Source organism: Polyodon spathula, chromosome 31 (genome assembly GCF_017654505.1).
Source record: "Polyodon spathula isolate WHYD16114869_AA chromosome 31, ASM1765450v1, whole genome shotgun sequence".
Classification (NCBI taxonomy): Eukaryota; Metazoa; Chordata; class Actinopteri; order Acipenseriformes; family Polyodontidae; genus Polyodon; species Polyodon spathula.
Window position 1 is genome coordinate 671,068 of NC_054564.1, and position 25,888 is coordinate 696,955.

The 25,888-nt window shown below is 48.6% G+C and overlaps 1 protein-coding gene across 1 annotated transcript in view; it reads right to left on the bottom strand.

Moving 5' to 3' along the window:
• LOC121303013 (calcium/calmodulin-dependent protein kinase type II subunit beta-like) overlaps window positions 1–25,888 on the bottom strand; it is a 36,596-nt gene that overhangs the window by 679 nt on the left and 10,029 nt on the right. Inside the window, exons 2-9 of the mRNA XM_041233410.1 lie at window positions 25,794–25,877; window positions 25,250–25,292; window positions 20,931–21,011; window positions 15,940–15,977; window positions 10,117–10,185; window positions 8,492–8,536; window positions 6,293–6,386; window positions 938–1,061 (exon numbers count right to left, since the gene is read on the bottom strand). Of these exons, the coding sequence (XP_041089344.1) occupies window positions 938–1,061; window positions 6,293–6,386; window positions 8,492–8,536; window positions 10,117–10,185; window positions 15,940–15,977; window positions 20,931–21,011; window positions 25,250–25,292; window positions 25,794–25,877 (578 nt within the window). The remainder of the gene's footprint in view (window positions 1–937; window positions 1,062–6,292; window positions 6,387–8,491; window positions 8,537–10,116; window positions 10,186–15,939; window positions 15,978–20,930; window positions 21,012–25,249; window positions 25,293–25,793; window positions 25,878–25,888) is intronic.

A 25,888-nucleotide genomic window follows, 5' to 3' on the forward strand; every position in this document is an offset into this window, starting at 1 on the left:
AACCACACACACACACACAAACCACACACAAACTACACACACACACAGAGACACACAGACACACACACACAACGCGTGTGTGGGTGTGTCTGGTTGTGTGTGCGCAGCGTCTACGTCACGGCTTGAGTGCGGTATCCGGCAGCGTCAGAGGGCACAACTGACGAAGCGAGTCGACGGAGACACGTCACGCCAACTACATCAGTAGTGACGAACGCGCAGACTACCCACTCCCCCCCCCCTATCAAGTCAGGTAATTGAGTAGTATATACAGGGACCCTACGTGTCTAATCTTAGAAGAGAACAAAAACATTCACCACCTCCCTGAAAGAAACGTGTCGTTGGGGTGTGTGTTAGTCTTGGAGTGGACGTTGGGTTGTCGACAGACATATTGCACTCTCACGCGACCGTAACGACGACACACGACCCCGTCTCGGAGCGCAGACACGACATACACAGACACACATACACTGTGACAAGCACAAAGCCTAAGACACTAACACACCACGGAAGACTAAGACACACACTGAGACACACAACACACACACACAACCCATCACAGACACTGCGGACTTGTGGTGTGTGTGTGTGTTGTGTGTGTGTGTAGTGTGTTGTGAGTGCGTGTCTGACCCTGAGTGGAACACACCACAAAAACAACACGCACAGACACTGATAGTGACACACACACACATAACACACACATACACTACGCATCCAGAAATGAGTGACACATGCGTGTGCTGGTGTGTTGTTGTGTATGTGTGTGTGTGAGTGCATGTCTGTGACTCTCTGTGTGTGTGTCACTGTCCAATGCTCCCTCGCTGGTACTCACGCTGTGTGGAGGAGACGGGGGGGCTGGAGGGCCAGGCCAAACCCCCCTCATACCAGAGACACCCCCCCCTGCGGGGGGGCAGTGGGCCGAGGGGACCCCCCCTCTGACTTGGTCTGGGTCTGGGGGGCTGAACCCTGACGCACAGTGCAGAGCAGGTCTGCGAGTCGGGGTGGGTCTGGGAGGGGTCCCGAGCCCCTCCTCGTGCAGCTCAGAATGTCAGTCAGCTTGGTGGCTGGGACGGGACGGGACAGGACGGGGGGACGACATCACAGAGCGACGGAATAGGGGTGATGACATCATAAAGAAGCCAGGAAGAAGGAAAATGACATCACAGTGATACATAAAGGTGGGTGATGACATCACAGAGATAGAGGAACGGGAGTAATGACATCACAGAGATACAAGGTAGAAGGGAAATGACACCACAGCGATACATAAAGGAAGGGTGATGACATCACAGAGATTAAAGGAAGAGGGGCAATGACATCACAGAGATACAGGAAAGGGACGCACAAAAGAAAGAAATCTTCATGAAAAGAGAAAAATCGACACAGAAAATAAACAAAAAGAAAAATCAGCAAACACAGTGAGAGTGGGGGTGCGGAGGTTAGGGTTAGGGTTAGGGTTAGTGAGAGTGGGGGTGCTGAGGTTAGGGTTAGGGTTAGGGTTAGTGAGAGTGGGGGTGCGGAGGTTAGGGTTAGGGTTAGGGTTAGTGAGAGTGGGGGTGCGGAGGTTAGGGTTAGTGGTTAGGGTTAGTGAGAGTGGGGGTGCGGAGGTTAGGGTTAGTGGTTAGGGTTAGTGAGAGTGGGGGTGCTGAGGTTAGGGTTAGTGGTTAGGGTTAGTGAGAGTGGGGGTGCTGAGGTTAGGGTTAGTGGTTAGGGTTAGTGAGAGTGGGGGTGCTGAGGTTAGGGTTAGTGGTTAGGGTTAGTGAGAGTGGGGGTGCGGAGGTTAGGGTTAGGGTTAGGGTTAGTGAGAGTGGGGGTGCTGAGGTTAGGGTTAGGGTTAGGGTTAGTGAGAGTGGGGGTGCTGAGGTTAGGGTTAGTGGTTAGGGTTAGTGAGAGTGGGGGTGCTGAGGTTAGGGTTAGTGGTTAGGGTTAGTGAGAGTGGGGGTGCTGAGGTTAGGGTTAGTGGTTAGGGTTAGTGAGAGTGGGGGTGCTGAGGTTAGGGTTAGTGGTTAGGGTTAGTGAGAGTGGGGGTGCTGAGGTTAGGGTTAGGGTTAGGGTTAGTGAGAGTGGGGGTGCGGAGGTTAGGGTTAGTGGTTAGGGTTAGTGAGAGTGGGGGTGCTGAGGTTAGGGTTAGTGGTTAGGGTTAGTGAGAGTGGGGGTGCTGAGGTTAGGGTTAGCGTTAGGGTTAGTGAGAGTGGGGGTGCTGAGGTTAGGGTTAGTGGTTAGGGTTAGTGAGAGTGGGGGTGCGGAGGTTAGGGTTAGCGGTTAGGGTTAGTGAGAGTGGGGGTGCTGAGGTTAGGGTTAGGGTTAGGGTTAGTGAGAGTGGGGGTGCTGAGGTTAGGGTTAGTGGTTAGGGTTAGTGAGAGTGGGGGTGCGGAGGTTAGGGTTAGTGGTTAGGGTTAGTGAGAGTGGGGGTGCTGAGGTTAGGGTTAGTGGTTAGGGTTAGTGAGAGTGGGGGTGCTGAGGTTAGGGTTAGTGGTTAGGGTTAGTGAGAGTGGGGGTGCTGAGGTTAGGGTTAGTGGTTAGGGTTAGTGAGAGTGGGGGTGCTGAGGTTAGGGTTAGTGGTTAGGGTTAGTGAGAGTGGGGGTGCGGAGGTTAGGGTTAGGGTTAGGGTTAGTGAGAGTGGGGGTGTGAGGTTAGGGTTAGGGTTAGGGTTAGTGAGAGTGGGGGTGCGGAGACTCCCAATTACCAATAGTCCCAAGGGTCTCACCCCCACGACAACTCCAATCCATGGAATCCCAATCCAATCAGGCTTCACCCCACCGCCTCCAATCACAACCCAATCCAATCACTCTAAGGGGTCAACGCCTCCCATCCCAAGAGGTTAGGGGTTAGGGTTAGGGTTTGTGAGACAGATGGGGTGCTGAGGCTGTCTCGGTGTGTGTTAGGGTTAGGGTTAGTGAGAGTGGGGTGCAGAGGCTGGAGATGTAGCATGCAGTGATATGCTCTTCAGTGTAGGTACAAGAACACACTACCAGACGGCAGCAGCATACCACAAACCAAAGCATGGCTGAGGCAGAGACAAACAGAGACACAAAGACAGAGACAGAGACAGAGACAGAGACAGAGAGACAGAGAGATACAATGACACAGATGAGAGACAGACACAGCGAGACAGTGTTTGTTTCAGTCAAATTAGGTCATCAGGAATTATTGTTCAACATAGTTTTTTTAAAATCCCCCCCCCTCAGTTAGGCTAATGTTGATGTACTTTGCGGGAGGCGGGGGGTGCTTCTCATTAACAATAGCATGAAATCTTCCCAATAAGTAAGTGAGCGACATTTCGGGTTTCACACAACACTGAGAGACCCTGTACTGTTACTGTAAGCATGTGATTGTGAGCAATACCCTCTTGTGTTGGTGAGGTCACCGCCACACACAGACACACACACACGCACACACACACACACAGGGGACCCCACACACACACACACACAGGCAAACACACACACACACACACACACGTACACACACACATGCACACTAACACATACACACACACACGCACGCACACACACTCACACACACACACACACACACACATACACACACACACACCCACACACAGTCACACACCTGCACACACAAACACACTCCCCCATGCACGCACACACACACACACACACAGGCAAACACACACCCACACGCACACACATGCACACCACACACACACACTATACACACACACACACGCCCACACGCACACACACACACGCACAAGGGTGCGCAACGCACCACCCGCACACACAGTGGCACGTGTTTGGTGTGTGACACGCCGTGTGAGCACTGGCAAAAAACACACAGGACCCACCACACGGTAGTCAACCAGTGGTGAGCACACTCACTGAGCACACGCACACACACACACAGACAATGCAAGCAGAGAGAAGAGAGGGAGAACGAAAGAAAGATGCAGAAACAACGAGAGCAGAAAGAAGGAAAAAAGAGCATTTCAAGGAGAAAGAGAGAAATGAAGAAAGAAAGAAAAGGAGAAGAGAAGACAGAAAGCAACATCACACAGCTTGAGATTGCTGAGAATGGAGTGAGGGGCGTGCTGACTCTCAGAGAGCGCTCAGGAATCGCACTGAACTGCAGAGTGACTCAGACGAGAGATTACTCAAACAACAGCACACTGAGACACACTGAGACACTGAGACACACTGTGAGACACACTGAGACACACTGAGACACACTGAGACACAGTGAAACACACTGAGACACACTGAGACACACAATGAGACACACTGAGACACACTGAGACACAGTGAAACACACTGAGACACACAGAGACACAGTGAAACACACTGAGACACACTGAGACACACTGAGACACACTGAGACACAGTGAAACACACTGAGACACACTGAGACACAGTGAAACACAGTGAAACACACTGAGACACACTAAAACACATTGAGACACACTGAGATACACACTGAGAAACACTGAGATACAGTGAGACACACACTGAGACACACTAAGAGACACATTGAGACACACTGATTACACGCCACCGTGTTGTTCTATGGGTGATAGTGTGGCTATGGGTGACTCTGTGAACCTGTTGTGACTCGTGTGTCGTGCTGTCAGCAAGTGTGTGTGGACTCTAGGTTAGACTTGTCTGAGTCTGTGTCACTATGTGTGCTCTATGGGAGGGCCATATTAGCCTTGCGATTTTTGTCGGAGTTTGCATTTGAGTCGTTTGTGTAACGAGGGGTCACACTGAGATACACTGAGACACACTGAGATACACTGAGATACACTAATACACGGAGACCCACTGAGACACATTGAGACACACTGAGACACACGTCTGAACCGCTGGACATGGCTCCCATCTGAACAGACTCCAGGACCAGTTTAACATCCAATGATCGCCTTCGGTGATGAGGAGACTGTCCTAGTAGTGTCAGTATGACCCGGAACCAGGGTCGAGTTCAAACAATAGGAGGGGGGGGGGGAGGTGCCGACTCCCTCAGCTCCCTCCACACCCACACACACACACACAACACACTGGACACACCACACTGACAAGGTCTGTGTGAGAGTGTTGTGTGAGAGTGAGAGTCTCTCACACTCTCTCTCACAACACACACACACACACACACACACACATTTGAGCGTGGCACTACTTTGTTTCAACTCAAGTTAAATGGCCCTCTCTCCCAGTCTCCCATCTCCCCCCCCCCCCCTTTCACAGGCTGCTATAAATAAACTCAAGGTGTCCTTGCTCTACTTTCTCCTCTCCTCTTTCCTCTCCCTCTCTCAGGTTTCCTTCCGGCTCTCTGAGATCTTCAGATCCCGCTGGCCAGTGTCACTCCTCTCTCCCCTCTCCTCTCCCTCACCTCACATCTCCTCTCCTCTCCTCTCTCTCCTCTCCTCTCTCTCTCTTCTCACATCTCCTCTCCTCTCCTCTCTCCCCTCTCCTCTCTGTCACCTCACATCCCCTCTCCTCTCTCCTCTTTCTGTCATCTCACATCTCCTCTCCTCTCTCACATCCCCCCTCCTCTCTCACTCCCCTCTCCTCTTGACAGGGGGTTGGAACTATTCTCCTCCTCCTCTCTCCCCCTCTCCTCTCTGTCACCTCACATCTCCTCTCCTCTCTCACATCCCCCTCCTCTCTCTCTCCCCTCTCCTCTCTGTCACCTCACATCTCCTCTCCTCTCTCCCCTCTCCTCTCTGTCACCTCACATCTCCTCTCCTCTCTCACATCCCAGATTGTCAGATTCCTAAGCACACAGACAACACCTGCAAGCACGCAGAGAGCAGGGCCTGCTGGCTTGAGAACCAAGGAGACTGTTTCAAAGATCTCAGCAATCACACAATATTTTCCAGTCGTAATCAGGCAGCAAAATGACCTGCTGCCCTTGATTATCAAACAGACCAAGTGAAATCACACAGATTTCACATGAACCCACACTGAATTCAAGTGAAATCACACCAAATTCAAGGGAAATCACACTGAATTTAAGTGAATCATTCAGATTTCAAGTTAAATACACTGAATTCAAGTTAAATCACACATGTTTCAAGTGAAATCACCATGCATTCAAGTGAAATTACACTGAATTCAAGTGAAATTGCAGATTCCAACTGAAACCACAACAAATCCAAGTGGAATCACACTGCATTCAAGTGAAATTTTGCAAAAAACATTCTAAATCACCTACAATCAGTGTGAAATCACATGAAAGCAATGTTAAATCACCCGGACTCAGTGGGAAACTACACAACCACACCCCCCCACCACACACAATCGGATCACTCAGACTCCATATGCAATCACACAAAATCCACCTGAGATCTGGGTGATATCACTGCTTGTGAGTTCCGGACTCCTACCTTTCACATCCTCATCCTCGATGGTGGTGTTGCTGCTGTCTGTGGATTCCTTGGGCACGCCGTCTCTGTGTCTCTAATAATGGTGGGGGGGGGGGGGGGGGGTGGGGGGTGTATTCACAGGCTACTGACACCTGCACTTGTGGATCTCCTGCTCCACCCCTCCTGCTCTGCACTGGACTCTCCTGACCTCAGCACCACCTTACTGGATCCTCAGCTGATGCGCTATCCTTGCACTATTGCACTGCTAATCTGTCACTGCAGATATAACTTGCTGTGATCCTGACTGGCTGCATCCTAGTTCATATTGTATTCTAGCAGTGTTAGTATTATTGCACTTACTGTAAACTACACTGTGTTTAAATATGAAGCTTGCATTGTAACCCTGCACTGCCCTGGAACACCTGCAAGTCGCCTTGGGGTCGCCCTTGGATTTATAATAATAATAATAATAATAATAATAATAATAATAAGAATAATAATAATAATAATTCAAGGGATGGGCTCTATCACAGCCTTTTACTCCTAATCACTTTTTCTTGGTAATGTCTTACACACGCAATCAACAGTGTTCATTACAGAGGAGCATGGAATGAATCAGGGTGATTAAACACACATGAATTAACAGGGGGGGCTGAATTCACAATGAAGGACTCAGAGGAAGCGCAGGAGATATTCCGGTGTTATTCCTGCAAGATTCACACCAGGGGGATTCGATAGGAATTTGCAGGTCTGGTCACAACTCCTGAAAAGAGTGTTTGTTTAAAAGTCTGTTTTTATGAATCCAGCTGGATATTCCTGCAACTCTTCTTTACTGCTGTTCATGAAAACCATCAGTAATCCAGAACAGTTTCGGGAAACTGAATAACAGCCAATAACTGGCAAGCAGAGTCACATGACTCTCGTCTCTCCCGCACAGCTGGTTCACTCAGTCACATGACGCTCGTCTCTCCCGCACAGCTGGTTCACTCAGTCACATGACGCTCGTCTCTCCCGCACAGCTGGTTCACTCAGTCACATGACTCTCGTCTCTCCCGCACAGCTGGTTCACTCAGTCACATGACGCTCGTCTCTCCCGCACAGCTGGTTCACTCAGTCACGTGACTCTCGTCTCTCCCGCACAGCTGGTTCACTCAGTCACTCCTCTTGATGCAATGAAGTCTGAAGAGCTATTTCTATTATCAACTGCTGTCGACTGTGAACACAAACGAACCACTGAGACACACACACAAACTGAGACATACACACACACTGACGTATTTGTGCAAACTCCAGGTCTACACGCACAAACACTGTGACAGCCTTGACAAAGACACACCGACAAACTTTAGTGAATCGAAGTGACTTGACACTGACATCACGAGACGGGGACACACACACACACACACACACACACACACACACACACGCCAGTAGATCATCAGAGATAAGAGATACAACACTCGCCAGAAAGTCTTTTGACAGTGTAGCTAGTGTTTGACTGTGGATGTGTGAAATGTTGCACTCCTTGTGTGTCGACCCCTTCTGTGAGCTCCCAGTGATGTCCTTTCTCTGTTTGGACCCTTCTGAATCAGAAATACTTGCAGAAATCAGCCGTTACCTCTTATTATATAATACAGGTGTTCCTAACAGCTCACACACAATACCAGAAGGAATTGGTTTAACCATTCTTGCTGAAGGAGAAGCTGTGTTTCAGTGTGGTTCCGGCAGAGTTAGGGAACACACTGCTGTATAACACCACACAGCCACAGATAATCCTGCTTGTGTTTTTGCAAGACCAGTATTTCACAAGCGAGTTTAGTCTTCATGGTGTATCTAGGACAGCTGCAGCTTAGAAGAGGAACTCACAGTCTGAACAGACCTGAAAACTGATCTATATATTTTTTTAAACTATGCAGGGGAAATGACATCACTGCAGGGTGGCGCGGAGTTGATCGTCTGTGATTGGCTGATGCCATTTTCCCTGAAGCTCCTTACAAAATATATATAGAACATGGTCCTGTTGCACGTTTTCATACAGCATATAATTTGGGGAGGACAGACAGTATAGCTATGATTTTTGCTCCAGGGAAAAGAGAGGAGATGGACAGATGGAGAGACACAGGTGGACAGAGAGAGGGAACGAGGGATGGAAAGAGAGTGAAAAGACGAGAGTACCTTCATTCCATCCAAGGGGTTATGAATGACGGTGGTTTGAGGCTCCTACAGAGAGAGAGAGAGAGAGAGGGAAGGAAGGAGAGGGACAGCTCCTTCCTTCCTCGTCCAGCTTAGGACACCTATCTTGTCTCAAGCCTCTCCCTTGAGCCCCTCTGTCTCCCTCGCGAGAGAGGCGGGGGAGAGAGAGGAGAGGGAGAGGAGGGGAGAGAGAGAGAGAGGGAGCCACAAGGAGAGGAAGCATCACTCGACCTTCCACTCCACTCTATGGACTCAAATCACGGTAGCGAGTTTAAATCTTTCTGTAGAAATTAAAACAATTTATTTCCACATCATACATAGAGGGAGGAGTACCCCCCCCCTCCCCTCCGACCCACCAGGGTGGGGGAGGGGGGGTTAGAGTGCAGTTACTGAAACGGAACGATTCCTCATCGATCCCATACAGCGATCCCAATGGATCTCAAGAGCTGCCGCTGTTCAGGAGAGCTCCCTGTCTCTACTCCAGCCGTCTTCAAAATTAAAGAGACAGGCTCACTAAACTAGACCGGCGTCTTTAGAATTAGCATGAAAAGGTCCTTCACGTTCTCAAAATAGAAAGCCCTGGAGCCTAATCTCAAAGCTTAAATAAAAATAACATACCTATTATCATTGAAAAAGGCTGTGGGCTTGTGCATCATTCACAGCCAACAAGACTTGCACAGCGCTTATTAATTACTGTGGCAAGCCGTAGAGAGTAAATATCAGGGTTCTGAAAATACATCTACATCCTCGTCACCCGTCCCCAAGGGCTGCTGTTTAAATAACATACCAGGGGAGAGCAGCGTGCTCTGAGAGTGCTCTCCAGACCCTGACAGACCCGAGGGACACAGGGGAGCACAGCGTGCTCTGAGAGTGCTCTCCAGACCCCGACAGACCAGGGAAAGCAGAGCGCTCCACTTGCTGTTTTATAGCGAGTCACCCAGGCCCAGGTGTGGAGGGAGCGGCAGCTCTTAGGTAAATCTGCACAGTCAGTCTGTGGTTACACTCTGCATTCACGTCAATAACACTCCAGTCTCTAGTGGTCTGTGGGAGAACCCTGACTTGCTGTGTGTTACACTGAACCCCGTTCTCAACACATTGCACAGCCCGTCATTTTCACTTGAATTAAGTAAAATGTGGCATTCTTTGTAAAGCCAGATTAATTTAATTATTACTTTCCTATACCGCTAGAGCACTCTGCAGTGTTGAAAGTGGAGCTCTCTTTCCTATAGACCTCTATACAGCTCTGCAGTGTTGAAAGTGGAACTCTCTTTCCTATAGACCTCTATACAGCTCTGCAGTGTTGAGAGTGGAGATCTCTTTCCTATAGACCTCTATACAGCTCTGCAGTGTTGAGAGTGGAGATCTCTTTCCTATAGACCTCTATACAGCTCTGCAGTGTTGAGAGTGGAGATCTCTTTCCTATAGACCTCTATACAGCTCTGCAGTGTTGAGAGTGGAGTTCTCTTTCCTATAGACCTTCCTATAGTTTTGTGAACAGGGTTCATAACTAAAAGGACAGTAATGCCTCGGACATGCCTGGCTGTGAAATGGACACACACAAGGGAAAAAACCCAGCAGAGAAAGTGAGGGACAAAGAAGATAAATACCAGTGCTGGGGAGGACTGGTTTCCTTTGGGGCTGCTTACTGTGTTGGCTTTGTTGCTGTTAGTCTGGGGCTGTGCAGGAAACACAACACAACGTTACCACCAGAGTACAGAACAACAGAAACAGGGACCTCACTCAGCAGAGTCTGTGTGCTACCCCTGCTCACCACGGGACACCCAGCGACACACACCACGGGACACCCAGCCACGGGACACCCACACCACGGAGCCACGGGACACCCAGCCGACAGCACAACGGGACACCCGGGGTAGCACACACCAGCGGGGACAACCGACACCCAGCCACGGGACACCCAGCGACACACACACCACGGGACACCCAGCGACACCCACACCACGGGACACCCAGCGATACCCACACCAAGGGACACCCAGCGACACATACACCACGGGACACCCAGCCACGGGACACCCAGCGACACACACCACGGGACACCCAGCGACACCCACACCACGGGACACCCAGCGACACACACACCACGGGACACCCAGCGACACATACACCACGGGACACCCAGCCACGGGACACCCACACCACGGGACACCCAGCGACACATACACCACGGGACACCCACACCACGGGACACCCAGCGACACCCACACCACGGGACACCCAGCCCCACACACACCACGGAACACCCAGCAACACCCAGCCACGGGACACCCAGCGACACACACCACACCCTGCTGTGTGGGTCGGTGCCCTGTGTGGGTCAATGTGTGTGTGTGACAACCACGTGGGTGGAGTGTGGTGTGGTGCCCTGTGAGTCGCTATGGGTGTGGTTCCCTGTGGGTCACTGTATGTGGTGCCACTGTGGGTCGGTGCCAGCGTGGGTCGACAGACACTGTGTGGGTGCAGTGTGGGTAGCAACACCAAGGGTGTGGTGCCATGTGAGTCGCTATGGGTGTGGTTAGCCTGTGGGTCGCTGTGTGTGTGGTGACCACTGTTGGGTCACCAGCGACACCCCACCACTGTGAGGGACACTGTGTTTGTGGTTGCCCTGTGGGTCACTGTATGTGGTGCCCACACACCAGCTGTGTGTGTGGTGCACCCAGCCTGTGGGGCACCAACTGTGGGTCACCCAGGGTGCTGGTGACACCACGGGTGCACCCAGGGGACATCCAGCCACGGGACACCCAGCGACACCCACACCACGCGACACCCAGCAACACGGGACACCACACACCCAGCCACGGGACACCCAGCCACGGGACACCCAGTGACACCCAGCACACCCACACCATGGGGCACCCAGCCACGGGGCACCCACACCACGGGACACCCAGCGACACACACACCACGGGACACCCAGCCACACCCATACACACACACACACACACACGGGACACACGTTGTGTGCGTCACCCATACCCACCACACACACACACACATGGATGCACCACACACTCATGTGTGGTTGGACACACAACACACATGTCTGTGGACACTGTGTCTACTGTGGACTGGTCAGACAGTCGACACACACGACACCACATCAGAGACACACACGCAAAGACAGACACAAAGACAGACACACACACACAGATACAGACAGACAGACACACAGAGATACTACAATATCAATGCAATGGTTCTGTATGAATGATAGCACAGGTATACACACTGCTGGTAACACAGTGTGCCAGCCACATACACAGCATCCTTATAAAAACACAGGCTCTCACTGTACAACTATTAACAGGAATAGCAGAGACACTGACACACACTCAAGCACACACACACACTGAGACACACACACTGACACACACAGACACACTGAGACACTCAGACACAGACACAATGAGACACACAGACACACTCAGACACTCAGACACAGACAAACACACATACACTGAGACACACAGACACACACACAGAGACACACAGACACACACACACAGTGATCGTGGCTCACACTCATGAACACCGCTGCAGCCACATGCATGCAAACACAGGGCACACGCCCACACGCAGAGCGAAGCACGGCTCGACACGCCACACGCAACAAGCATGACCCTGACACCTCCCGATGAAGCATGTTTCTGACTCCATAACAGTCAGTAATCACAAGAACATCCGAAAAGCTTGGGAACGAGAAAAAGCCCTTCGGCCCGTCAAGACTCGTCCCTCGGAACTCCCACAATGCACTGCTTCACAGCTCCACGCTCTCCCACAATGCACTGCTTCATAACGCAACTCTCCCACAATGCACTGCTTCACAGCTCCATGCTATCCCACAATGCATTGTCGCTGCTGTTTCTCTAACTCAGTGAAGAAGGAGGCAGCATGGAGGCAACGCCTCTTAATCCGGACACTTTTAAACAGCCGGCTGAATCTGGTGGGAAATCTCCAACAAATCACCAAATGACCAAAATCATGAAATCACTAAATCACCAAATCACCAAATCATGAAACCACTAAATCATGAAATCACCAAATCATTGTCACTTTATATTGTAGGTTCACGGCAGTAAAAATGTCCCGGGATGAGAGGAAAGTAAATCTCCAATCGGCTTTTTAAACCCCTGGGCGGGTGAGCTAACCGCCATTGCTGGGCGCTCAGTTGCAAAGGTGAGGGAAGGACAGCTTGTCTGGATTTGAACTCGACGCGTTGATGAAGGGATTTATCTAACAGCTGCCAATCAATACTTCTGAAAGGCGATTCCACGCATGAGCAGTTCTGAGTTTCCATCGTCTTCGCTCGATCTCTGCTCGCTTAAAAACAGCGCAGACAAAAAAACTGCCTACAAACGTTTCCTCTCTCCTTTTCCTCTCTCGTTCCCCCTCTCTCTCTCTCCTTTTCCTCTCTCTTGTTTCCTCTCTTGTTCCCTCTCTCCTTTTCCTCTCTCTCTGTTCCCTCTCTCTCTAACAAAATACTTTGTTAAATGTGCTTCACGTCGTCCAACTTTCCCAAACATTAGATTTGTGTTAATTCTTCTACCACAGTGTGTGTGTGTGTGTGTGTGTGTGTGTGTGTGTGTGTGTGTGTGTGTGTTCTGAGGGATTTGGTATTGCTGTTTCTTCTTTGATCGCTGCTGACCAGCAAAAGCAGCTTCTGAAAAGACTCCCCATGGGTGTGGGTGTGTGCGGGGAAGCACGTTAGCGTTGCGCTGGGGACTCGACTGCCCTGGGAACCTCGTGCGACACTAATATGCTTCTCCACAACCAGCCCCCACCCCCACCTCCACTCCCACCCCCCTGAAAGTGAAGCCAGATTAATAAAGGGTGATCCTCACCATGTACTGAACAGAAGAGCTGCACTTCCGTTTCTATAACGACGGAGAGACAAAGAGAGAGAGAGAGAGAATGAAAGAATGGAAATCAATAAATTAATTCATCAGTTAAATTAACAGATGTATGCTTCATGCCGCTTTGTGAAGGTGAGTTCATTTTATTGGCAGATGGGAAGCTCTCGGTCAGAGAGAGCGCGAGGGAGCGACGACAAAGATGCTGGCTGCAGCGGCTGTTGGAGCTGATTGAATTATCCAGCAAACATGTCTAAGAATCCAACGGAATGGGTAGCGATCCGTCATTATCGGCCCGTTCATGAACATGCATGAAGAATTTGCATGGAGATATTGTCCATTGAAACATGTTGTTGTGTTGTTATCGCGTTGTATGGGGGAGTGGCCCCCGGCCCCCGAGAGCCCGTCCTGCATTAGCTTGCTCATCTTCCACATGTCCTCAGATATATAAAGACTAGAGGAGAGTTTGGATTTATCCACCCCCCCCATGCGTGCGTCACAAGGCTGACAACATTAAATAAAATTCCTCACTTTGATGTAGGCGCTATATAAATATATCTTGTATTGTATTGCATTGCATTGTATTGTAATGCGGTGTATTGTATTGTATTGTATTGCATTGTATTGCATTGTAATGTATTGCATTGCATTGCATTGCATTGTATTGTATTGTACTGTATTGTATTGTAATGCAGTGTATTGTATTAAATTATACTATATTGTAATTCAGTGTATTGTATTGTATTGTATTGTATTACATTGCATTGCATTTTATTGTATTGTATTGTGATGCAGTGTATTGTATTGCATTGTATTGTAGTGTATTGTATTGTGTTGTATTGTATTGTATTGAGACAGATTAGCACTGATCCATATGAAACATCCTGGAATCTGAGAGTCTTGGAATTGTGTTGGGAGCTCCACCTACTGGATAGCTGGTGACCTGTTAGAGCTTTGATACTGGGATACTGGGACACATCGGGATTGGAGCAGGTCCTCCCAGATGGATGGTTTGTAATGAATAATAAATAAATAAATAAATAAATAAATAAATAACAGCGTCTTGAAACCTGGTTCCAGGAGACCCCCGGGAGACCTGGCTTGAGGGGCTGTATCAAACCCCCAAGCCTCCCTGCCTGGTGTGCCACGCAGGGACCTGAACCCCAGTCTCCTGAAACCAGGTTCCAAGCTGCAACGTGGCTCAACGTTCCCTCGGCTTTAGCTGCTGAAAGGAACAGGTTTCAGGACACTGCACGGCACACCAGAATAGACTTGCGGAGCGGAGAAGGAACGAGGGAGGTGAAGAGAGAGAGACTGCCGAGCGAAGGAGCAAGGAAAAGAGAGAGCAAGAGAGGGAGAGAGGAAAAACAGGAACAGAATTCCCCGAATGAGAGGAGGCCATTCGGCTCATCAGAGCTCATCCTCTTCCTAGTAGTTTCAGCATCAACAATTTTTTAAATATGCTTTACCATCCCTCTCTGTGCTTTACAATCCCTATGCTTTCCCATCCCTCTCTGTGCTTTACAATCCCTATGCTTTACTATCCCTCTCTGTGCTTTACAATGCTTCCCTGTGCTTTACCAGACCTCTCTGTGCTTTACAATGCTTCCCTGTGCTTTACCAGACCTCTCTGTGCTTTACAATGCTTCCCTGTGCTTTACCAGACCTCTCTGTGCTTTACAATGCTTCCCTATGCTTTACCAGACCTCTCTGTGCTTTACAATGCTTCCCTATGCTTTACCAGACCTCTCTGTGCTTTACAGTGCTTCCCTATGCTTTACCAGACCTCTCTGTGCTTTACAATGCTTCCCTATGCTTTACCAGACCTCTCTGTGCTTTACAATGCTTCCCTATGCTTTACCAGACCTCTCTGTGCTTTACAATGCTACCCTGTGCTTTACCAGACCTCTCTGTGCTTTTCAATGCTTGCCTATGCTTTCCCAGACCTCTCTGTGCTTTGCAATGCTTGCCTGTTCTTTCTCATGCTGTCACTGTGAACTCATACAGTGTAAAGTGTTGATGCCAATCCTGCTGCACCCAGGGGTTGAGATTCCTAGCTAGTCGATTCCTCGGAGTGGTATTGTTGGCTTCACTCAGTTGTCTATCCTATCAGGTTTACCAGCCAGGCTCTGCCTTGGCACGGGTTCACTGCATCAGACCAGGTGATGCGTTCAGGATTGTGGTGCTGAGCTGTGAGAGAGCGGGCACTGATAGGCAGAGTCCCAGAGACAGCAGCACAGCCTGAGAGAGCAGGCACTGACAGGCAGAATCCCAGAGGCAGAGACAGAGACACGCAGAGACAAGACAGCAGCAAAGCCTGAGCCTGGGACAGAGAGAGAGAGAGAGAGAGAGAGAGAGAGAGAGAGAGAGAGAGAGAGAGAGAGAGAGGGAGGGAGCAGGAGAGGGAGACAGAGAAGGAAGGACAGGGGGAGAGGGAAAGGGAGAGATAGAGGGACAGAGACAGAGAGAGAAGGACAGACTCAGACTCAGACACACAGACACACAGACACACACATAAACACACACACACACACAGACACACACTAGAGGCACACTGACCTTCACATCAGCTTTCTTGTTCAGTAGACTCTTCGCTACTGCAGGGAAGGAGAGGGAGAGGGAGGCAGAGGTTAACAGTTATAGTGTAATAATAAGCGATCGAGCAGCAGCCACAGCGCTCTGTCTGTCCCCGGAAACGATCACACAGACCGTGTTCCCGAGGAAATCAAACAAAAACTCCTGGGGGTGCAATTCTACCGCAGGGTTACGAGAAAAACCAAGACCCAGAACAACTCGGGAGTTCACAAGAGGGGCCCTGAATGATCTGCAACACCGCTCTGAGCAAACATGCTGCACCCACCCCAGCCCAGGTTATTACAGCACCACCTACTAAAACTACAGCTCCCAGCATGCCTCACCACCAGTTGTAACTGTGGTGAATGCTGGGACCTGTAGTTTTTTTTTTTTTTTTTATATACAGGCAGCTAAAGAAGTCATACTAATCAGAGGGCAACAAGAATTGGACTAAAAAATACAGCTCCCAGCATGCCTCCACACCAGTCATAACAGTGCTGGATGCTGGGACTCGTAGTTCTTGTTTTATACAGGCTGTGGATGCATTGCTACAATAACCAGCGCTGGGTACAGTTAGAATCCCTCCCCCCCTTCGACTGACAGGTCGCATATTAGCTGTTTGTTTCAGTTTACAGTGGGATGTTGTTGCACACTTGGACACACGTGCAGCCCATTGCAACGCTCCTGTGTTGCTGCATCGTTCTGCAACACGCACACGGGAAGGTCTCGTGAAAGTATTCCAGCCCTAGCATGCGAGGTGCAACACCGTCTGTTCCACTCGGATTACTATTTAGCAGGGATCCTAGCTTTCCACAAAAAAAAAAAATTAAAATATATATATATATAATGAGCATCAAAAGAAACGTATCACTTATATTTGGATAAAATTCACTAGATGTGATCGAAAAATGGCAAACCCTGTTTCAGAGCAGGCAAAGTGACTTTTTATTGTGCTGATTAACAATTGATATCACGAAGATGCTGCAGAATGATCTGTCGCTCTCGGGCAGGTGTTGTGACTCTTGGTCTCCCGGTTGGTGGCCTGTCGTTGGCAGAGTGTGTCTGGTTATACCGTCTCGCCAGGTTTGAAATTGCTGGCTGTGAGCGCCCAAGACGGTGAGCCACAGCCCGCTGCCCCAGTCCAGCCTCCAACATGCCGATCGCACGAAGGCGCTGCTCTCTTGAAAGACGTGGCATATTGTTTTTTTTTCTGTGATTTTCTTTATTGCTTTTATTCAAGCTTGCAATTCAACAGCTGAAATCCATACCCAGCGTCCAATCAACTGTCTCACTGATTAGGTGATTAAGAGCCTCAGTCACAGTCTCTCCAGCGTGTCGTGGTCGAGGATGATCAAGTGATTACAAAGAAAACAAAAACATTTCGTCAATGTCCATCATTTATATATGAAAATAAATGTGTTATAATAGTGATACGTTTCTATTGATGCTCGGTGTATACACACACACACACACACACACACACACACACACATCTCAGTGTGACAGGAGCAGTGTTATTCATGTTAATGTAAAGCAATATTGCCTGTGTTGAGGATTATATATGATAAGTGTACAAAAAGTCAAGCAGTGTTTTTTTTTTCCCTGGAGCAAACAGATTCCTAGGATCCCTGGTAATTAGTAGAGTTTTCATACTTCATTGCAGCACACCAATTAATTTGTTTTACAATTAACAGCTCCTAGTGTTTAAGCAGGAACTCAGCGGATGTGATCTCTGTGGAGGGTCACAGTGTCCCCATGTAGGGTTAGTCACTGGAATGGCTGGGCTGAGTTATTGCAAAGAACGAGGAAGACAGACACAGATGCTAAGAAAATTATAATACACAGATTCCTTTACCAAAATACAATCTTAACTCCTAAAGTTTCAGAATGAGTGACCGCTGTTATTATTATTATCATTATTATTATTATTATTAAAACAAGCAGTGCTGGTGTGACAGAACACGGAGCTCGGGGAGGAGGGAAGACATGCAGCAACCATACCGAAGAGCTCTTAAAGGAGCACAGGCCCTGCTTACCTTGCAATAACATTACAGAAGAGCAGAGAGACAGAGGAGAGTGGAGGACAGAGGGGTTCAAAAAGAGAGATTGGGTCAGAGAAAGAGAAACACAACAGTCATCAAACAGCAGCAGCAGCAGCAAGAGAGTTCCATACTGAAACTGCACCTCAGCTCAGCCATGATGGCTCAAGCTGCTCTATAGCTTGCTATGCAGTGCTGGATCCGCCTAGGAGCCAAAATGGCAGCAGTTGCATGCTCTGCTCTCTTCTATAAACCTGCGCACCAACAGAGCTGACAATAATCTACTGTGTGGGACAATATAACTGAGGCTGGTCCCAGGGTTCTGGTCCACGGTTTCAAGGTGTCTATAAAGCACGTCCAGATTAAATCTGTAAACCTGCTTTGAAGAGACTAGTACCAGATTGTAAAGGCGAGGGGAGGACAGTTATTCTTGTTTTGAAATCAGCACATTTTTTTTTTTTAAACTACCTGCCGATAAATACTTCTTAAAAGCGATTCCAAGCAGCAGCGCAAGCCTACTTCAGACCATGCAGCGCAAAGAGGGTTATTTTAAGAAGCTTTAAGATTTCTGTACAGGCAGATGTGGAGAAGGGCGGATTAAGACGTTTTAAGAGGTTCTAAAGAATTTTTTCAGAAGATATTTTCTTCCCCCCTCCTCCCCTCCCGCTGCTCGGACGGATATAAAACAGAGCCCCATTCTTTCTGCATGCACAAGACCAGTAGCCCCCATGCAACTGGGCAAACTGGGAATAGAGCGGAAGAAACTGGTTCTTTGTCGGGCATGCCGGACCACCCCTGGACTGCGAGAAACCAGCAACAAAAAGCAGCTTCACTGGAAACACGCGGACGATCAGCGCTCCACACAGCCCTGTCCTTGTGGACACAGATAACTGGGAATGCTCTATCATCCAACCCCAATATAGCCCCCCTCCCTCCCTCCCTCCCTCATCCCTCACTTGGTACATGCACCCTAGCCAGCTGACACATGCAGCATTCGGAGGTCTGGCTGGCAGGCAGTGGGGGATAAGAGAGAGAGAGAGAGAGAGAGAGAGAGAGAGAGAGAGAGAGAGAGAGAGAGAGACAGAGAGAGAGGGGAGAGGGAGAGGGATGAGGGAGAGGGATGAGGGAGGGGGAAGGAAAGAGAGGGAGAGAGAGGGAGAGGGAGAGGGAAGGAAGGACAGAGAGAGAGGGAGAAAGGGAGTGGGAAAGAAGGAGAGGGAGAGGGAAGAAAGGAGAGGGAGCGAGGGAGAGGGAGAGGGAAGGAAGGAGAGGGAGAGAGAGAGGGAGAAAGGGAGTGGGAAAGAAGGAGAGGGAGAGGGAGAGGGAAGGAAGGAGAGGGAGATATGGAAGGAAGGAGGAGTTTGAGAAAGCTTTTGTTCCTGGAAGTACAGCTCTGGCCAAAAGCATCCTACAGCATGAAGTCATTGTGCTGCATGAAGTCCAGTGAAAGCTGTTGAGTAAAGTGACGCTAGCGTATTGAATCGCACACCCAGCGCACTGGAGTTTTCCAGAAACTTAACAGAAAACACACAAATGCAAATGGCATTTCAAATTCTAACATGAAATACTACAGTGCTACTATTATGGATTATTGCATTTCATATTGTTTTTATTTCATTATTATGTCTCAATTTTGACGTTTTAGGTGATGCTAAACTTTTGGCCACAGCTCGGTGTATATAGATAGATAGAGAGATATGTACGGTGCCTATAGGAAGCATTCACCCCCCCTTGAACGTTTTCACAGTGTGTTGTGTCACAACCTGAAACCTTGATGCATTTAAATGGGATTGTTTTTTCCTTTGATTTACACAACCTACTCGACAATTGCTTGGAATTTGCAAAAAGGCATGTGGGAGACTCTGAAAAGACGTGGCAAAACATTCTGTGGAATGATGAAGCAAAAATGGAACTATCTGACCTAAATGCAAAGCGTTATGTCTGGTGCAAACCCAACACAGCACATCACCCAGGTAACACCACCCCTACCGTGAAGCATGGTGGGGGCAGCATCATGCCATGGGGATGCTTCGGCAGGGACGGGGAAACTTTGTCAGGGTAGAGGGCAAAATGGATGCAGGCAAATCCTTGAGGAAAACATGCTTCAGTCTGCAAAAGACCTCAGACTGGAACAGAGATTCACCTTTCAGCAGGACAATGACCCCAAGCACACAGCCAAAGCGACACTGGAGTGGCTTAAAAACAAGAAAGTGAATGTCCTAGAGTGGCCCAGTCAAAGCCCGGACTTGAATCCGATTGAGAATCTGTGGCAAGACTTGAAGATTGCCGTCCACCAACGATCGCCCATCCAACTTGACAGAGCTTGAACAATTTTGCCAAGAAGAATGGGCGAATATTGCACGATCCAGACGTGGTAGAGACTTACCTATATACTTATATAACCAAGACATTTGAGTTTTTTTTTTTCATTAACTGTTGTTTCACAATAAAAATTCTCTTGCCTCTTCAAAGTGTTGAGCAGGTTGTGTAAATCAAAGAAAAAAACACATCAAGATTTCATGTTGTAACACAACACACTGAAAACGCACAGCGGGGGTGAATACCTATATGCATGTATGTAGTGCGAAGATGCTGTACTCCAGGCATTCTCCGTATTACAGCAGAGACAGAGACAGAGAGACAGACCGATAAATGGACAGACAGAGAGAGATAGATATAGGTGATCTGTCTGGCATATTTATACTGTCTAGCTCTTGCCTATCTAAGAACAGATAGATAGCCAGACAGAGAGACAGACGCAGACAGAGTGACAGCCAGAGACAGAGAGAGAGAGAGAGAGAGAGACAGAGTGACAGTCAGAGAGACACAGAACAGATAGACAGAGACAGACAGGCTAATAGACAGACATATAGATAAATAGCCCGGCAGAGGGACAGAGAGATAGACAGACAGTGAGGTTCGTGGCCGCGTGGCTACCTTGTTCCACCAGGCTTGAAGTGGTGGTGGCAGCAGAGGCAGCAGCTGTCACTGCAGCAGCAGCTGTGGACTGTCTACCAACTGTTAGTGGCACACACACCCGAGAGAGAGAGAGAGAGAGAGAGAGAGAGAGAGAGAGAGAGAGAGAGAGAGAGAGTGAGGGGGACAGAGAGAGAGAAGGAGGAAACGTTAGTGAGAAGAAGAAGCTGAAAATGAAAGGAAGACTGTTTTTATCAAATGATCTCTCGATTTAAGTCTGCACACTTTATTCATGGGCTGGACCTGGAAGACATCCTGTTAGAATCGGAACTAAAGCTCGGAACGCTCAGCGTCTCGGTGTTCTCAGAACATCCCCCCCTGTCAGTCACTGTGCGGCTTTCAATCTCTCACACTGAAACAGCAGCGTCAGTCTGCCCGGCTATTTCTGCCAGGCTCTCTGAAGAAGGAGGAGAGGCTAATTATTAAAACACTTTCCACTTTATCAACGACTTTTCTTCATGCTTCATCAAGTATTTCTAGTGATTGATGAGTATCCTGTTAGATCCTGATTCTCCTGGGATAGAGCTGTGGCGCTGTTTCTGAATTCTCTCTCTCTCTCTCGCTGTCTTTCTAAATATATATGTACAGTCTATACAGCAGCGTGCCCATGTATCACAACACCCCATTGCGTCTGTATCAGAGCACCCCATTGCTTCTGTATCACAACACCCCATTGCTTCTGTATCACAGCACCCCATTGCTTCTGTATCAGAGCACCCCATTGCTTCTGTATCACAACACCCCATTGCTTCTGTATCACAACACCCCATTGCTTCTGTATCACAGCACCTCATTGCTTCTGTATCACAGCACCCTATTGCTTCTGTATCAGAGCACCCCATTGCTTCTGTATCAGAGCACCCCATTGCTTCTGTATCAGAGCACCCCATTGCTTCTGTATCAGAGCACCCCATTGCTTCTGTATCAGAGCACCCCATTGCTTCTGTATCAGAGCACCCCATTGCTTCTGTATCACAACACCCCATTGCTTCTGTATCACAACACCCCATTGCTTCTGTATCACCCATTGCTTCTGTAACACCCCATTGCTTCTGTATCACAACACCCCATTGCTTCTGTATCAGAACACCCCATTGCTTCTGTATCAGAGCACCCCATTGCTTCTGTATCAGAACACCCCATTGCTTCTGTATCACAACACCCCATTGCTTCTGTATCACAACACCCCATTGCTTCTGTATCACAACACCCCATTGCTTCTGTATCACAACACCCCATTGCTTCTGTATCACAACACCCCATTGCTTCTGTATCACAACACCCCATTGCTTCTGTATCACAACACCCCATTGCTTCTGTATCACAACACCCCATTGCTTCTGTATCAGAACACCCCATTGCTTCTGTATCAGAACACCCCATTGCTTCTGTATCAGAACACCCCATTGCTTCTGTATCAGAACACCCCATTGCTTCTGTATCAGAACACCCCATTGCTTCTGTATCAGAACACCCCATTGCTTCTGTATCAGAACACCCCATTGCTTCTGTATCAGAACACCCCATTGCTTCTGTATCAGAGCACCCCATTGCTTCTGTATCAGAACACCCCATTGCTTCTGTATCAGAACACCCCATTGCTTCTGTATCAGAACACCCCATTGCTTCTGTATCAGAACACCCCATTGCTTCTGTATCAGAGCACCCCATTGCTTCTGTATCACAACACCCCATTGCTTCTGTATCAGAGCACCCCATTGCTTCTGTATCAGAACACCCCATTGCTTCTGTATCAGAGCACCCCATTGCTTCTGTATCAGAACACCCCATTGCTTCTGTATCAGAACACCCCATTGCTTCTGTATCAGAACACCCCATTGCTTCTGTATCAGAACACCCCATTGCTTCTGTATCAGAACACCCCATTGCTTCTGTATCAGAACACCCCATTGCTTCTGTATCAGAACACCCCATTGCTTCTGTATCAGAGCACCCCATTGCTTCTGTATCACAGCACCCCATTGCTTCTGTATCACAACACCCCACTGCTTCTGTATCACAACACCCCATTGCTTCTGTATCACAACACCCCATTGCTTCTGTATCACAACACCCCATTGCTTCTGTATCAGAGCACCCCATTGCTTCTGTATCACAACACCCCATTGCTTCTGTAGTTCTGATTTGCTGTGCTTCTGAAATCAAACCGCTGGAGGTGTTCGGCGACATCCACAAAGACTGCATAACGTGCGACGCATATATATATATATATATATATAAATATATATATATATACTATATATATACATATATATCTATGTGTGTGTGTGTGTGTGTGTGTGTGTGTGTGTGTGTGTGTGTGTGTGGCCAAGAATCAAAAAGAAGCAAATTGGAACTCTTGGGAGTAAACATTCTGTTGTGACGTCATCATGACGTCATCGCCCTGCTGAAGGCTTATCTTGAAGGAAATATATATATACATAGTTATCTATTTATTTATATAGCTTTCGTTGATATAATCAAAGGAGCTATTCTGAACACACATTAGCAAGTCTTGTTTACAATATACAGAAAGCCAATACTTGTCATTTCCAACGCGCTGCAGCTCCTAGGCATGAAGTCCTCAGAGCCTCAGAGCCTGACCTTGCCCTCTATTCCTTTAATAAACCCACTACATGACTCATCCCTGCTCATAATAAAAACAAATCAGCCGTTCAAAGAGAGGGAGAGGGAGAGAGGAGAGAGAGAGAGAGAGAGAGAGAGAGAGAGAGAGAGAGAGAGAGAGAGAGAGAGAGAGAGAGAGAGAGAGAGAGAGAGACAGAGAGAGACACTTCACAGAACTGCAGCAGTGCTGTGCAATAAGGCCTCTAACTACCCTAACCCCATTCTCATAATAAAAGCAGAATGAGACATTAAAACAGAGAGAGAGAGAGAAGAGAGAGAGAGAGAGAGAGAGAGAGAGAGAGAGAGAGAGAGAGAGAGAGAGAGAGAGACTTCACAGAACTCCTGCAGTGAAGCTCTCTGAAGGCAGGAGGCGTGACCGTCTCAAACAGCAGCGAGGCCCAGTCTGTGCTGCCAGCGAGCGGAGCGCCAGCCGCGGGTCATCTCCACAGCTCTCCAGACACACAGCCTCCCAAATCAGATTCATAGAGAGTCACTATATAGAGATGAGTCGTGGGTCTCGTCCTGCTGGGGCAGCATCGTTCCAGTCACGGTTTTAAATGGATTTATTTAACCAGGACAGAGCCGTTGAGACAGACAACGGGAAGCAGAGTGGGGGGAGGGGGTGATATAACCCTAACCCTGACCCCCCTAATCCAGACTCTGACCCCCCTAATCCAGACCCTCACCCCCCTAATCCAGAACCTGAACCCCCTAATCCAGACCCTCACCCCCCCTATTCCAGACCCTGACCCCCCTAATCCAGACTCTGACCCCCCTAATCCAGACTCTGACCCCCCTAATCCAGACCCTCACCCCCCTAATCCAGACCCTGACCCCCCTAATCCAGACCCTGAACCCCCTAATCCAGACCCTCACCCCCCTAATCCAGACCCTGACCCCCCTAATCCAGACCCTCACCCCCCTAATCCAGACCCTGACCCCCCTAATCCAGACCCTGAACCCCCTAATCCAGACCCTCACCCCCCTAATCCAGACCCTCACCCCCCTAATCCAGACCCTCACCCCCCTAATCCAGATTTTAACCCTCTAATCCTGACCCTGACCCCCCTAATGTGGACCCTAACCCGAACCGTTTTCTGATACAATTGCGTACTTACATATATCTTCCAAAAAGATTTACACATTTAGCACATGCTAACTATGCATGAGAACTCTGTAACGAAGTGTAACCACGTGTGTATTCACCAAGCAAATAGTCTGCAAATACACAGCAAAGAGAGACACTCAAAGTGTTACAGAGCATTTCACAGCACTGGGGAATCAGCAGCTGTGCTGCAGAATGCTCTAAAAAACCCCAAAACAGCTGAGACTTACCCAAACGAAGCGTGGAGTTCAACGGCATTGACAGAACCAGACACAAAAAAGTATTTGAAAGAACATCAAACCAACCTGACAAATACTTCTACCAAACCCCTGACCCCTGACCCCTGACCCATCACTCGCCAATCACACAAGCGGGAGGGAGGATCCACCACCTTTTCCAGGATCTGGACTCTGATTGGTTGGTTTCAAAGCTGGCATTGTGAAAGGCACAGACAGCTGTGCATTCATTATTATTATTATTATTATTATTATTATTATTATTATTATTATTATTTTTAGGGGGGGTTTATATGCCAGTGTGTTTTACTTACCAGAGAAATTGCGTGTGACCAGCATGGTGGTCAATATGGCCCCCTGTGGAGGACAAGAAAGACATCAGGATTGCATCTCTGTGTCTGACGATAACGATTGCGCTATCTGTGTCTAACTTTTCAATATTGGAATCAGTAAATGGAAACTTACTGAGACAGCACAGTTTGTGTGTGTGTGGGTGTATGTATGAGTGTGAGTGTGTGTGTGTGTGTGTGTGTGTGTGTGTGTGAGAAAGACTTCTAGTGGAAACGTTTGCCATTGAATTGACGCTGAAGACACTGAGAAAGACTTCTAGTGGAAACGATTCTCCTAAAACAGTGTGTAAAGGTGACGGCCAGCTGCTGTTTAGAATGCTAGTTTGATTAATGTTGGGTCTGAATGTGGCCAAGTCTACAAGCAAGCTTCCTGCAGTGACTTCGCTTCACAGAGTAACTTGCAAACAGAAGAGTCGCTGCTGAAACAGACAGAGAGAGAGAGAGAACAGACAGAGAGAAGAGGACCCCACCCCCCCACCTGTGGGGGTGGGGTGGACGGGGGACCCACCTTTAGTTTTCTCCGGGCGTTGAATTTCTTGAGGCACTCAACGGTCTCCTGCCTGTGCATCATGGAGGCCACAGTAGAGCGTTGCTGTGGAGAGA